Below are 14,403 nucleotides of genomic sequence, written 5' to 3' on the forward strand. Positions count from 1 at the left end.
AGCCTTCTTGGCAACAAGGGCACACTGTTGACTCATATTCAGCTTTTCGTCCACCGTAACCCCTAGGTCCTTTTCTGCAGAACTGCTACCCAGCCATTCGGTCCCTAGTCTGTAGCAGTGCATGGGATTCTTCCGTCCTAAGTGCAGGACTCTGCACTTGTCCTTGTTGAACCTCATCATATTTCTTTTGGCCCAATCCTCTAATTTGTCTAGGTCCCTCTGTATCCTAGCCCTACCCTCCAGTGTATCAACCACTCCTCCCAGTTTAGTGTCATCTGCAAACTTGCTAAGGGTGCAGTCCACACCATCCTCCAGATCGTTAATGAAGATATTGAATAAAACCGGCCCCAGCACCGACCCTTGGGGCACTTCACTTGATACCGGGGCACTCCACTTCTTAACCATGTGTGGATTGTTGATTTAAGATAAGATTTTATAAGTTAAAAAGAACAAAACGGTCAGTTCCATACTGGAACAAAAGGAAAAGGCCTTTATGATCTGGACTGTTGGGGCCTGTTGCCACTGCAGCTGCTACTGGGCATTGGGGGTGCTACCGGAGCCAGGATACTAGCTCCCCTTTGCTGGTAGTGGAATGTGAGGAACATGGGTTGATACAGTTTATTACCTAGAGAGGTTAGCCATCAAGGGCTCCCATCCTTGCCGCCTTTTAATCTAACTGATAGATCTCCAGTGATGGTGGGGGCTAGGCTGATCAGCAGTGTAGGGTATGGAAGGGAATTTGTTCATATGGCAAAACTGGCAAACTGCTGTGTGGATTTTTTTCACTTACTATGACATCCAGGAGGTCTTGTTCTGGAGAATTTAGGTTACAAATGCTGCAACGCTGGCAGATTCCAGTGTGACTGGTGGGTTAAAAAAGATCTGACTAAAGTCCCTGTAACCTAGAGTGGGCTGCTCAGGCAACAGTCCTGGTATGGTAATACATGATGAGAGGGCTGGCCTCTGTCTCGCTCAACTTGTGGCTCCCTTTATCTTATCCCTCCTACTTCTACAGTGGAGGATGGGAAGGAGTCAGGACTCTGGCTTTGAGTCAGAATCCATTGGCAGTCCTTTATAATCACACTCAGATTTATGAACAGTAGGGTCATCGGTGCCAGTTGAGAGCCACACTGGAATAACCCTGCCATGTAGTGTGCAGTGGTTACCAGAGTTAGGTAGCAGTTTAAATTAAAGTTGTGGCTTCCACATTTAAACCATACTATAGCGTTTCTCTCATTTTTCCATGTTCAAATCAAACCTCTATTGAAAGCTTCAGTGCCTGACTTTTAGCGGTGCTGAGCAAGCCAACTCTCTCCTGAAGTCAATGGGAGCGTCAGGTGTTCCACAAAACTGAAATTCTGGCCCTTCAGTTCTTTTACTGTTATCTAAAAAGCTTTCATAGCTATCTGATATATTCTGTTGCACATTCTGCAATACTAAGAGAGAAATATATAATCTCTCACACACCTGTTTGTGTAGCCAGCCTCTCACCACAACAGGAACATTAGGGTTCCTCTTGATAGACTGGTCCCTCTTTCCAAAGCTGTGAACTTTATTGCCAGTTTTTAAAACCTGAAAAGAAGCACATTACAATAGTACAAAACATACTGTACTAGAGTCACATCACTCAGACTACAAATAACTGAGGCATCGTTTCATATTTTTTACACAGTAATGAAATAGTTCTAGCACTCTTCAAAGGCACACATGTATTGGCAATAGTATTTAATTAAGTAACTAGTTGAGGAAAGTCAGCTTCCCATTATCATCGACATATCAGTACTAAATGCTGTTCCAATTTCATCTGAATCATAACAGGGTTGGTGTCCAACTTTTCCAACTTAAAAACTGGGCAACTGGGCAACAAAATGGCAGATGAAATTCAGTGTTGATAAATGCAAAATAATGCACATTGGAAAACATAATCCCACTGATACATGCAAAGCAGTGGGGTCTAAATTAGCTGTTACCACTCAAGAAAGATCTTGGAGTCACTGTGAACAGTTTTCTGAAAACATCTGCTCAATGTGCAGTGGCAGTCAATAATGTTAACAATGTTAGGAACCATTAGGAAAGGGATAGATAAACAGAAAATATCATAATGCCATAAATCCATGGTACACCTTGTACCTTGAACACTGTGCAGTTCTGATCACCCCGTCTAAAAAAAAAGACACATTAGAATTGGAAAAAGTACAGAAGGGCAACAAAACTATTAGGGGTATGGAACAGCTTCCATATGAGGAGAGATTTAAAAAGACTGAGACTGTTCAGCATAGAAAAGAGACGACTAAGGGGGGATATAATAGAGGTTTATAATATCATGAATGGTGTGGAGAAAGTGAAGAAGAAACTGTTATTTACCCCTTCACAACACATGAAACAGGGGTCACCCAATGAAATTAGTAGACAGCAAGTTATGTTTGACAGGTTATGTTGTATGTTCCCTGCAAACACAAGGAAATACTTCTTCATACAACACAGAGTCAACCTGAAGAATTAAATTGCCAGGGGACGTGAAGGCCAAAAATATAACTGGGTTAAAAAAAGAATTAGATAAGTTCATGGAGGACTGGTCCATCAACGTCTATTAGCCAAGATGGTTAGGGATGTAACCCCATGCTCTGGGTGTCCCTAAACCTCTGATTGTCAGAAGCTGGGGCTGGATGATAGGGAATGGATCACTCAATAATTGCCTTGTTCTGTTCATTCCCTCTGAAGCACCTGGCACCGGTCACCATTGGAAGACAGGATACTGGGCTAGATGGACCATTGCTCTGATCCAGTATAGCCATTCTTATGTTCTTCTGACGGTATAATATGATACTTAGTGTCTTATCTTTACATTAATTTGGAATGCCCTAACATTTGTCCAGAGATTCTCATTGCTGCTCAGTACTGCCCAAGTGATCCTTGGGAAGGGGGAAGACAATGTTTGTTTGTTTAGGAGATAGCCAAAAATGTCCACTTCTGAGTCTGTGGAGGAGCAGGAGTGATTGAACTGCTAGGGATGCATGGAATAATTAAGTCTAGCTCTGAGTAAGAGTGGAAATGAGCTTCTGTGAAGATCTTAGACGTCCTGTTGTCCCCCCTCCTCCTGAAGACAAGTAGATTATTGGAAGTGAAAGGTTCCACAAGGGAGAAGATCCCGATGATAAGTAAGAATCTCTGTGGGGCAAAGCAAACGTGAGGTAAAAAGGACTAGAGTAAAGAGGACCTCAGTAAATCTTATTGGAGGAGCACAAGAAGCAGAAGAGATTCCACCCAACCAATTCGCCCAGCTCTGCACCAGAGCCCATACTGCTGCACTGAGGTAAATGCTGCACCTGGTAGGCTGCAAAGATCACGCAGGCTCATCTCATCTCTAGGATGCAGACAGAACTGTAGTAGAATTCCTCATGGGGCAAAGAGAAAGACTGAAGGATGTTGTAAGGTGATGTTGGACATCATTTACTGGCAAACTGGAGAAGGGGGTGAGAAAAGTCTCCTTCCCACCTTATAACAGAGTTCTACACACCAAAGTTACTTACATTAGGTAAACTGTTAAGTCTGTCAATTTTGGCAGTGTCAATAATTGTCTCTACCATAATCAACAAAAGCAAAATTTAAAAAATTAAATGGCATTTAAAAAAATCATAATAAGGAAGTTGTTAAATAAATATAAACATATGTGACAGACCCAAACCAGTGGGGTACAGGAGTCTGGTCCTATTTGGCATCCAGGAAGTGGGCGGGCGAAGCCCGCCCACTGCTAAAGGACCTCCCCCCAGCCTAAGGGGAGGATCCACAGGTCTGTGATGTACAGGAGTCTGGTAGAGGGCAAATATACTGGTCACTGGATGAGTAGTTTTCTGTTCCCTGAGTGACCAGAGCAGGGGCTGCACTAGAGTAATCAGGAACCTGCTAGAACCAATTAAGGCAAACAGGCTGATTAGAACACCTGCAGCCAATCAAGGCAGGCTAATCGGGGCACCTGGGTTTAAAAAGGAGCTCACTCCAGTCAGGCGGGGAGGAGCCAGAGGAGAGGAAGTGCGTGTGAGGAGCTGGGAGCAAGAGTCACAAGGAGCTGAGAGTGAGAGGGTGTGCTGCTGGAGGACTAAGGAGTACAAGTGTTATCAGACACCAGGAGGAAGGTCCTGTGGTGAGGATAAAGAAGGTGTTTGGAGGAGGCCATGGGGAAGTAGCCCAGGGAGTTGTAGCTGTCATGCAGCTGTTACAAGAGGCACTATAGACAGCTGCAATCCACAGGGCCCTGGGCTGGAACCCAGAGTAGAGGACGGGCCCGGGGTTCCCCCCAAACCTCCCAACTCCTGATCAGACACAGGAGGAGTTGATCCAGACTGTGGGGAAGATCACTGAGGTGAGCAAATCTGCCAATAAGCGCAGGACCCACCAAGGTAGAGGAGGAACTTTGTCACACATGTAAGTATTCACAACTGTGACTGAAAGAATTTACCATGTACCTCAAGTGGACATTTAAGCTTACTATTTTAAGATGAAAAATCCATCTATTAGTATACTTTTATTGTTAACACGTTTGGCTTTAAATGCAATACTAATGACTGCCATATGACAACATGTGCATTGGTCTAGTAACCTGTAACTGCATTATTACACTCTGGATCTAAAAAGTGTTTTTGAGTTTTTCATTAAATGATTTACTTATCCCCACTAATCAGCCAAGAAAAATAATACAACAGAACTCAAGTTTTCAGCTGATGCCACATTAATAAAGAGGTTAACTCAGTAAGCATTCTTTACAATCAATTTGGCGATACCCTTTCTTCTTTGACTTAGATTAGTGATACTCAGACTGAGGTTTGTGAGCCACAAATGGCTCTTTAGTGTGTAAATGAAACAATGAATTCACAATATTGTGGCTCTTTTGGGTAATGTTGATAGTTAATTTTGGTCCTGAACCACTGAGGTATGAATATCACTGACTTAGATACTTAACAGATTTTACACCTTCCCAATGAAGAAGGTTTGAGAAGTGAAAAGGCCACAGACAAATTTAAGGCTTCATTTATATTTCTTAGCTAGCTCTTCTATTATTTTTGCTTCCTTACAGCCATTTCCCCCTCCCCTTCATCTTCTATTTTTTAATTTACTGTAGTCTTGGAGATGCAACTAAAGTAAGTTTGGCTTTACTAAAGTAAAGCACAGGTATATTTTGTGCCATATTCTGTTGATTTTTTTCTATTATTTTTGTAATCTAAATGTTCCAAATATAGTAGTGGTGCAAGCACTAATGATACATGAGGCTAAAGTGGAGAAGTGCCTAAGATAAAGGAAGAGGGAAGTGATGATAACTAAAGGGAAATTAAGTGGAAGACCAAGTTAATATTTCCACTGTTTTGCAGGTGATTTTGAAGTGCTTTGGACAATCATATGACCTGTGGGAATACCAGTATTACTTACACATACTTCCACTCCTTAGGAACCTCTCAAACTCTGCATTTCATCTCATCAATAATTTTCAAATACTCACCTAAAATTGTCATCTACTTTGGGGCTTCTGAGCTGTCCAAAGCTTATTTAGTTATTCTAGTTTTTTCCCAATTTTGCATGGGTGGAAGATATTTTAATATCGTCATTCCCAGGAAACTCATTATTAGACTTCCAGGGTGAAATCCTGGCTTCACTGAATTCAGTAACAAAATTCCCCTTGACTTCAAGGGATCCACGATTTTACCACTAGACCAACTTATATGACTTTTGTCTTACCTTGGAGCCAGGTTTTGTATCTACAGTGGATGTAGTTAGTGCAATAGATGTTTCACTGACCATGCTTGAGGGTCTTTGGTTTACTTGTTGCTTGGACATGTGTGAATTCTGCCTAGAAAAGAAAGAAAAAGTATTTTTAAAACACATTGTTTTAAATAATCAGCTTTTGCTTTTTTATATATACACACACTTAAAGGATCAATTGGAACACCCATTATTTTGGTACTAAGTCTTTTCTAAGAAGATATTGCCAATGGTATTCAGTGGTTCATAATTCTTTATTGGTAACAAAAAAGTAACAGTACACTATTCCACACATTGTAACATTTTTCTAATGTCTGTAAAAAGGACCTGAAATATACATAGATAATCATTAACCACATATATTACATATACACTTCCAGGCAAAGCAAGTATGTAAGTAACCTATTCTTTTCAGGGTAAAAAGACAAACACACTAAAGACACAATCAGGTCAAGACTAGAAAACATGGAATCATCATGGTTTAAAAGGAAATTCTATTTTAATTTTCTAAAGACAGAATTACTGGTGCAAGTGCTCAAGCATAATCTCTGCTGTGCTAGACTAGAAAATGGCAGAACAAGATCATCTAGTCCTTCAATATCTAACGATACTAGAAGCATAAAATGATACTATACACAGTGAATGACATGGGATTTTTCTAACAAATTATAAAGATTGCTTTGCTGGTGAAAAGTGTTATGTCAAAGCTAAGGATTATTTTTCTAACATTGTTCTCAAATGTTTTAACATGAGAAATATTTTGCTTTCACAATGCTGTCAAGCTCAGTGAATGCCTGTGCTAAATATAGTTACATTATATATTGGTTCTACAAATTAGACGACCTGGAGATTAGTCTAAAAGGTATACCTGACTCGAGGATGAGAATTTCACTGTAAAGGTGTTACACAAACACACAAAGACAATCTAAAAAGAGAAAAGAGCTTCTTGTTCACTAAAATGTATCATGATCAGCAAGAAATCCATGCCACCCGCCTCAACAGGTATAATTCTTTTCAATTTACTATGGCATGTCATATGTTCAAGCTGAAGCAGCTAAAGCAGGAGGGGAATAGCTAATTTTATTCAACTGGAGAGAAAGAGAACTCAAAGAAAGTATGCAGATAGTAACAGATAAGTTGAAGGAAAAATATCAACAAAATATTTGATAAATATATTATTTTAGTCTGGAAAATTAAAAGTTATCCTCAAAGGGTGCATATTAAAATTCTGTGGAATTTTCTCAGCAAAACGTTACTTCAGACTTGATTGTCAGACAGCCTGTATTTCATTAAGAAGCTGAAAGTCTAAGTGCTATGCTTTCATAGGCCCCAGTGCTGCAAGTTGTTTCACAAGGGCAGAGCCCTATGCCCACACAGAATCATACAATCTGATTAATAAAATTAAGGGTCAGATCTTCTGCATTACCTAGAGAGAGAAGATGACTAATATTTATAATGTATCACTGAATGCAATGGACATGTCCCTAAAGGACAAAACAAAAAGCCAACACCTTAGAGGAGGAACTCCTTACAGATATTTATCACCAAACCTATTCCTCATAAGAAATGTACACTTCTTACTCTGCACAACAGCCATATACCAATCCAAGACGAGCACACTCAGCTACTTCTATTAGATTTGGTCCAATGGTTTACTCTGTGTGTAGAAGCCAAATGATCTATTTTCATAGCTTTACCTTCAGTAAAAAAAAGTAAGATATTTCAAATGCACAAATATGTCCGCCTTTGCTTTATGAAAAACATCTTCACACTCTTTTATCCCAACAGCATTCACAATACACCTTTGGCTGAGTGCACTTTTTTTCAGGAAAATGCCCAGCTTGTTGTGTCATCCATTTAACTAAGCTGTGGTTGTACTCTATTGCCACTAATCGGCTAAATACATCGTCTTTCCTGTTTAAATTCATCTTAACTTGGTACCTGTGATCTAGCCAAAATATCAACTTTGACAACAAGCATTTAGCTTGATGAAAGCATGAACATGAGGCTGAGCAGCCAGAGATAATATAGAACATTTTTTATCGCTGGTGCAAGCAAGAGAATATTCATATTAATGTATGCACTAAGGTTACACCTTTAAGGTCTATGTCATGGAGTAAGCCTGTAAAATAAACAGTGGCCAGGATCATATTATGTAATAATTTTACAAAGAAAAATTATTATTTTTTGTATTATGGTAGCAGCTAGAGGCCACAAGCAAGATCAAAGCCCCATTGCACAAGGCACTGTACAAACACAAGACAGCCCCTGCTCTGAGGAGTTTACAATCTAAATAGGTAAAGGAAGAGAGATAGGAAAGTGATGCACAGAGAGGTAAAGCTTAACCCCCATTTTCAAAAGTGACTTAGGCACTTTTAACCTTCGTCAATGGTTTCTCTTAAATGAAGAGAAGTATTTAAAAATCCCTCCATTCCTTTGTCTCTCTCAGTTGCCCTAATCTTTCTGTAGAAAGAAAGAGGAGAAAGTTATGCCATATTGTAATTTTCTCTTGTAAAGTGACCCGAAAAAACACAGAAGGGACAATCTTAACATTTCTGCTTAGTTTTCTATGTTGGAAAATTTCAGAATTCTGCTTAACTGGTATTCTGAGAAGATTTAAACAAGTCTTCAGAACAAAGTGTGTTCAGTTTTAAATTGTCATACGGAATATTTCAAAAAATTAGTGGTTTTTTTGCTAACTGGTTATAAATATCCTCAAATAAAAACATGGTAATTTTATTAACTACTCTTATGATCTTACAGATTTGTTTTAAACTCATTCTGTTCTAGTTATACATCAGTTTTCCTCAGTTGAGTTTCTGGGTCTATCAGTTTTGTTTAAATGGTTTTGTGCTTTTTACATATTTATGCCCTGTAGTATATTAGTTACACAGATGTAGGTGAGTGAGGAAAGAAGAGATTGATATGTCAGTGTCATTTAAACTTTTTTGCTATGTCTGGTACGCTAATTAAAATCCAAAACTTTTTTTGCTAGGTCTGTTGTTTATGCCACAGGAGAGTTGATTGTTCAGTTGGAAAGAGGGAGGGAGGGAGGTGACATCAAACAAGAAGCAATAAAGAATTATTGTTTGGTTTGAAGGAAGGTAGGATTAGTAAGACTAGGTCACTGGAGGAGGACAAGAGGAATGTCAACTGTAAAAAAAAAAATAATTGTCTTGATGCAAGAAGTCAATTATCTTGGTCAAGGATCAAGACAGAACTTGTTTGTTAACATAGTAAAGTTAAATGAAATATACTTTAAAAAAAATCGTTTTTTTAACATAGTAACAGACCACATGCGATAAATTCCCAAGCAGCAGACCTCAACTATTCACAAAACTACCAGAATATACAATCTTCTGCATTTATTTAGTAATATACAGGCAAAAAATATTTGAAACAAAGAGCTAACTTTTTGTCTGTCTATACTTAGCACATTGGTATTGGTAAAAGTATACCAGACAAGGAAGATATCCAGTGGTAGTAGTGGTGGCAGCCATAACAACAATATTCATAATACTGTATATTTTACACTTATATAGACCCTTCGCAGGGGCGGCTCCAGGCACCAGCACACCAAGCACGTGCCTGGGGCGGCAAGCCACGGCGGGCGCTCTGCCGGTCACCGCGAGGGCGGCAGGCAGGTTGCCTTCGGCGGCATGCCTGCGGAGGGTCCACTGGTCCCGCAGCTTCCGCAGACCTCCTGCAGGCGTGCAACCGAATCTGCGGGACCGGGGACCTCCTGCAGGCAAGCCGCTAAAGGCAGCCTGCCTGCCATGTTTGGGGCGGCAAAATACCTAGAGCTGCCCCTGCCCCTTCGAACCAAAGAGGATCTCATACACTATAGAAGCATTAATTAATTTCGCCTCACAGCACCAATGCCGTCACTGATGAAATAAGAATTCTCTCTATTTCAAGATGAGGAACCTAAGGCACAGAGCACTCTGCCTCTCTGGCAGCCAGGCTGGAAGACTACTGACAGTTTCACAAGTTAAACTGACAAGAGCCTTCCCTGAGGGCAGCTAGGAAGCTGAAAAAATCTGTTTCCTTCTCTCCCCTCCTCCCCCCTTTTTAAAAGCCCTGTCTATGAAAAATTTCATATTTTTGACATTTGTCCCTCTACAAGACAATACTTTTCCCAAAAACATGAACATGTTCACAGAGGGAGTCCCCTTTTTCAGCCAGCTTCAATTCCCAGCTCTGGCTCTCAGAACTGTGATTTAAACATAAGACCATTCTTGTTCCAAGGATTTAAAGAGCCCAAGTGGTACTGTCTGAAACATTAAAATACAATGCAGTTTGCTCAACTATAACGAAGGTAACTTGTTAGACAAGTGGCAATTAAGGGTATGTCTACACTAGATGTCCATGCCAACTGACTTGGGCTTGCAGGGCTTGGGCTGTGGGGCTGTTTCGTTGTTGTGTAGACTTCTGGACTTGGGCTGTAGCCTGAGCTCTGGGACCCTCCCACCTTGCAGGGTCACAGAGGAAGGCTCCAGACCAAGCCCGGAACTCTACACAGAAATGAAACAGACCCACAGCCAAAGCCCAGGTCAGCTGGCGCAGGCCAGCCACAGGTGTCTAGTTGCTTTGTAAACACACCCACAGTTACAACAAAAATGATTAACAGTGCAAACAAGTTAATGACAATCTCTGAATTTCTCCTACTCTAACCTTAAAATGCATGCATTAAAATTTACATAAAAACTTTGGCAAATTACCCACCCTAAACGTTGCTGCCAGAGATAGTCAGTCAAATACTAAGTACAACAGGGAACAGAAGCATTTTGAGCATTATCACTCATACAAAACAGCAAACAATCAGAGGAAAACAGTTTGCCATCAGAGCAGTCTGCCACAAGGTGTTCGTTCAAGACAAGAGGTCAGCCACCGTCAGCTCTTCCTAAATTACACCAGTTATTCCATCCTGAATGATTACCTGTCCAACAGTTTCTCGGTTGATTTGAAGTCCCAAAAGAGAGACTATTTCTGAACATGTAATTTAAATTAAGCTTGGAGGAAATAACACTGCAACATTGATTCCCTCTGTTTCAAATGCCTGACATCAAGCCCTTCCCTCTAGCCTTTGTAAGTACGGTCAGGTTTGGGAAGAAGAGGATTTTAGAGCCCTTAAAATAATCTCTTTAAGCTTCATGCAGCCTTTACAACCTCTGCCTGTCTTGTATGCCTGACAGCTTGATCTCCCAGTCTGTTCTGCTTGCCTTGCAGATACCCTTTTTTCAGTATTTTGTCAGCTTTAGTGTCCAGTTTTAGCAGGGAGTTTTGAGATGTTCTATATATACACAATTTTGCCTTACCCTCTTGTGAATCATTAACCTTTACTTTCTGCTTCTCATTAGATTCCCTATTCTCCTCTTTCTAAGGTACATTTTACAGAACCTGGAGATTGCAGACCTTAGCTGACCTTTTCGTACCTCTGAATCTTTTTTTTTAGGCTTAATTTGAACTTGTTCTTTTCCATACTCCTCACTCTCATTTTTCTAGTCCTTGTACCTAGCAGGAGATTCCAGCCTATTTCCAGTAAAGATGTTAAGGTATCCTGCATTACAACACATGTTCATCCAAAATAATTTAAAGCACTAGATTTAAGAGCACCAAGATAGCCACTAAAAATAAAATACAAGATTTACAAAGAGAGTGGGCATCTCTCAGGAAATTGGCTGGGCCTTGAAGAAATTAATCTCTTGGTTTTTATGACAGTTTGGGGCTTTAAAAAAAATCCAAGATTTAACCCAAATCACAAATTAGGAATTTTAAACATTGGGAAAGCCATGGAATACATATGGTTGGCATGAGCGGCACGTAGACTGCTGGGTGGGAGAGGCTAGCCCCTAGCCCCGCCCCTTCCGGCCAAGACCTTGCCCCTTCCTTGCCCTAGAGTGCCGGGTGGGCAGGCGGTGCAGCTCAGTCCTGGAGCGCAGGCAGGCAGGCAGTGCAGCCCCAGCCCTGGAGTGCCAGGAGGGTAAGCAGTGCAGCCCCAGCCAGACACCCCGCCCAGCCCCAGAGCGCTGGGTGAGCAGTCCCCACCAGCAGCACCAGCCCGAGCCACTGCACAGGGGCTCTGGGAAGAGTGGCCAGAGCAGGAAGAGGCCTGGGGGCGGAGTGTGAGTGGGACCACGTCTGGCTGTTTGGGAAGGCGCAGCCTTCCCTAGCCTATGATACCCACCGCCCATGATGGTTGGCCAGCTGTGCATGCGCGCACGCGCTCGCTCGCTCTCTCTCTCTCACACACACACACACACACACACACACACACAAAATCTAACTTGACCATTCTCCCATGGTAACAATGCCTTTAGATTAGGCATTGTGTGTCACAATACAGGGTAATTGTACCTGTAGTCCCACTCTATGGGACAGCAAAGGATCCCCACTCTTGGCTCTAGCACCCCAGCCATCGACTGTCTTGGGTCCTTTCTGCATCTTTCTCCTTTCTGACGGGTTTGCTTTCAGGCTGCAGTTCCCTGACTGTACTGTGAAATCCCAAGAAAAAGTCTAATCTGGTTTCTTTTGCCTTCTCTTCCCTTATAAACTTTTAGCTCTTCTTAGAGCACAAACCGTTGATGTGGGAGATGCAGGTTCAGTTCCCTCCGTCTGCCTAATCTTCAGAAATGATTTGAATTTAGGTCTCCCAATTCTCAGGTGAGTGCATTAACCACTAGGCTAACCACACTGGAACAACTCCAACAAGAGAGATTGAGACATCCCTACCTATAGCCCATATATATCCCATGGCCCTGTAGTTAGGCTACTTTCCTGAGAAGTGGGAGACTCTTTTCCACATCAGACAAAATGCGGAATTGAATTGGGGTCTCCCCACATTCACGGTGAGCGTTTTAACCACTGAGCTAAAAGTTTAAGGCAGGCACCCCTACCATCACCTCCTACTTGTGAGTTTAGACGTGCTTTGGAGAATGCCTACCAGATCAGGTCCTGCATTGCCCCATCTGAGGATCCTGATGAGGTTTAGGTGGGAGATAGGCTTCCAGATGCCTAGGATTAGACAGCAGTGAGAAACTTAAATGCCATGAGAACATTAAACAGCAGAAATTTAGGTGCCTACAAAGTTAGGCAGAAGCTGAGTGGGGGGTCAGAGAATCCCAGTGGTACCAAAACATTAGGCTTAGGCACCTAAGTCCTTCTGAAGATTTAGCTCGAAGTACATTTGCCTGACCAAAAAACCACTGCACACCTGTCAAACTTTCTTTTAATACTGACATTTGATAGACATGCTTGATTTGATAAATCTGAGCAGAGTCAGTAGTTTCATTCAATTTAATCAAATTACCGGAAACTACACTTCCTGCATTGTATAAAGAGGCTTACTGTGCAATATGGTAACACCTTGCTAAACTGAGACATTTGATGTTTATATTACCACATAATCTCTCTCTAAACAAAATGAAAAGCTCAGTATTGGAATGATTAACATTTTATTCCAATGTTTACATGGCAAAGATTCATAAACCTGTTAAGACATCCTAGGTAGTTATTAAAAAATAGCAGGATGTGGTGTCAATCCAATACAATACAACATGAGAGAATAAAAGAGAAAGGGTATATTTAATCTGTACCTGTGTCAGTTTAGCAATTCCTTTAAAATAATAAAGACCTATTTTTCTATGTCCCTATTGGAAACTTTTCTGAAAAATAGCCAGTTGATTAATATTTAAACAAATGCATAACTCTCCAGCTAAAATAATGGCTTGTGAGCCACCAGTGTGTTGATCCAAACTACCTGCAACTATATAAGGGCTAATAAGAACAACCGAAAAGAAAGGATTAATCAGTTTCTACCTGGCATTTCAAGGATGAATTTACATGCTCATCAAAACCAAATCAATCCAGAACATAACCCAATTCAACACACAACACTCAAATGCAAGTCTCTTAATTGTCAATTAACAAAGAGGACATCCTTAGCCAGTTACTATTTTAAATAAAAAGGAAATATATGTAGAGGCAATCCCATTTTACTGTCTGGAACACTCAAGCATATTAACATTGACAGAGTTAAAAACAAAGTTACTTTTACAAATAAGTAAAGAAAGCCATAATCCATATTCAACATCATCAGTTCAAACACACCTATACTGGAGTTTAATTATATCTATTATTCAACAGCTGCACTGCCGTAACATGCCATGTTATTCAACTTACTTTTTCAGTTCTCTTTCTCTCCCATCATACAAACACACACACTGGCACATACTCAGGGGAAGGTTAGCTAATCCAAATGATTACACCTTACTTGGCACACATTTTTGGAAAACTGCCATTTGCTGCAGTTGGCATTCTGGACTGGTGTGAATCAATATAAAGCCTGTGAAAGCAGGCCGTTTGGTACAATACCTCCTGACTCACTATGCCATTCCCCATCATACCTAGACTGCATTCCTATCTATATGGAGAGCACATTTAATTGGTTACAAAGAATTTATTGGCAAACCTCACTTGTTTTTACAAAACAACAAAATCCGATACTGCAGCATTTTCACCAGCAACCGGAATGTTTAATGTCTATGAGATGGCTAATTCAGTTTTCCTAAAAGAGATACAAATATTTAACCCACAGGAAAAAAAACTGTATATAAAACCCACAAACAACCTTCTGTTACTGAATCAAAACAG

At 40.8% G+C, this 14,403-nt stretch overlaps 1 protein-coding gene across 5 annotated transcripts in view; it reads right to left on the reverse strand.

Moving 5' to 3' along the window:
* PLEKHA7 (pleckstrin homology domain containing A7) overlaps nucleotides 1–14,403 on the reverse strand; it is a 370,306-nt gene that overhangs the window by 105,508 nt on the left and 250,395 nt on the right. For all 5 annotated transcript variants that reach the window (XM_045015322.1, XM_045015323.1, XM_045015324.1 and 2 more), the window contains 2 exons: nucleotides 5,728–5,839; nucleotides 1,468–1,572 (listed from right to left, as the gene is read on the reverse strand). In XM_045015322.1, coding sequence (XP_044871257.1) covers nucleotides 1,468–1,572; nucleotides 5,728–5,839 — 217 coding nt within the window. The remainder of the gene's footprint in view (nucleotides 1–1,467; nucleotides 1,573–5,727; nucleotides 5,840–14,403) is intronic.

This window comes from Mauremys mutica, chromosome 4 (genome assembly GCF_020497125.1).
Source record: "Mauremys mutica isolate MM-2020 ecotype Southern chromosome 4, ASM2049712v1, whole genome shotgun sequence".
Taxonomy (NCBI): Eukaryota; Metazoa; Chordata; order Testudines; family Geoemydidae; genus Mauremys; species Mauremys mutica.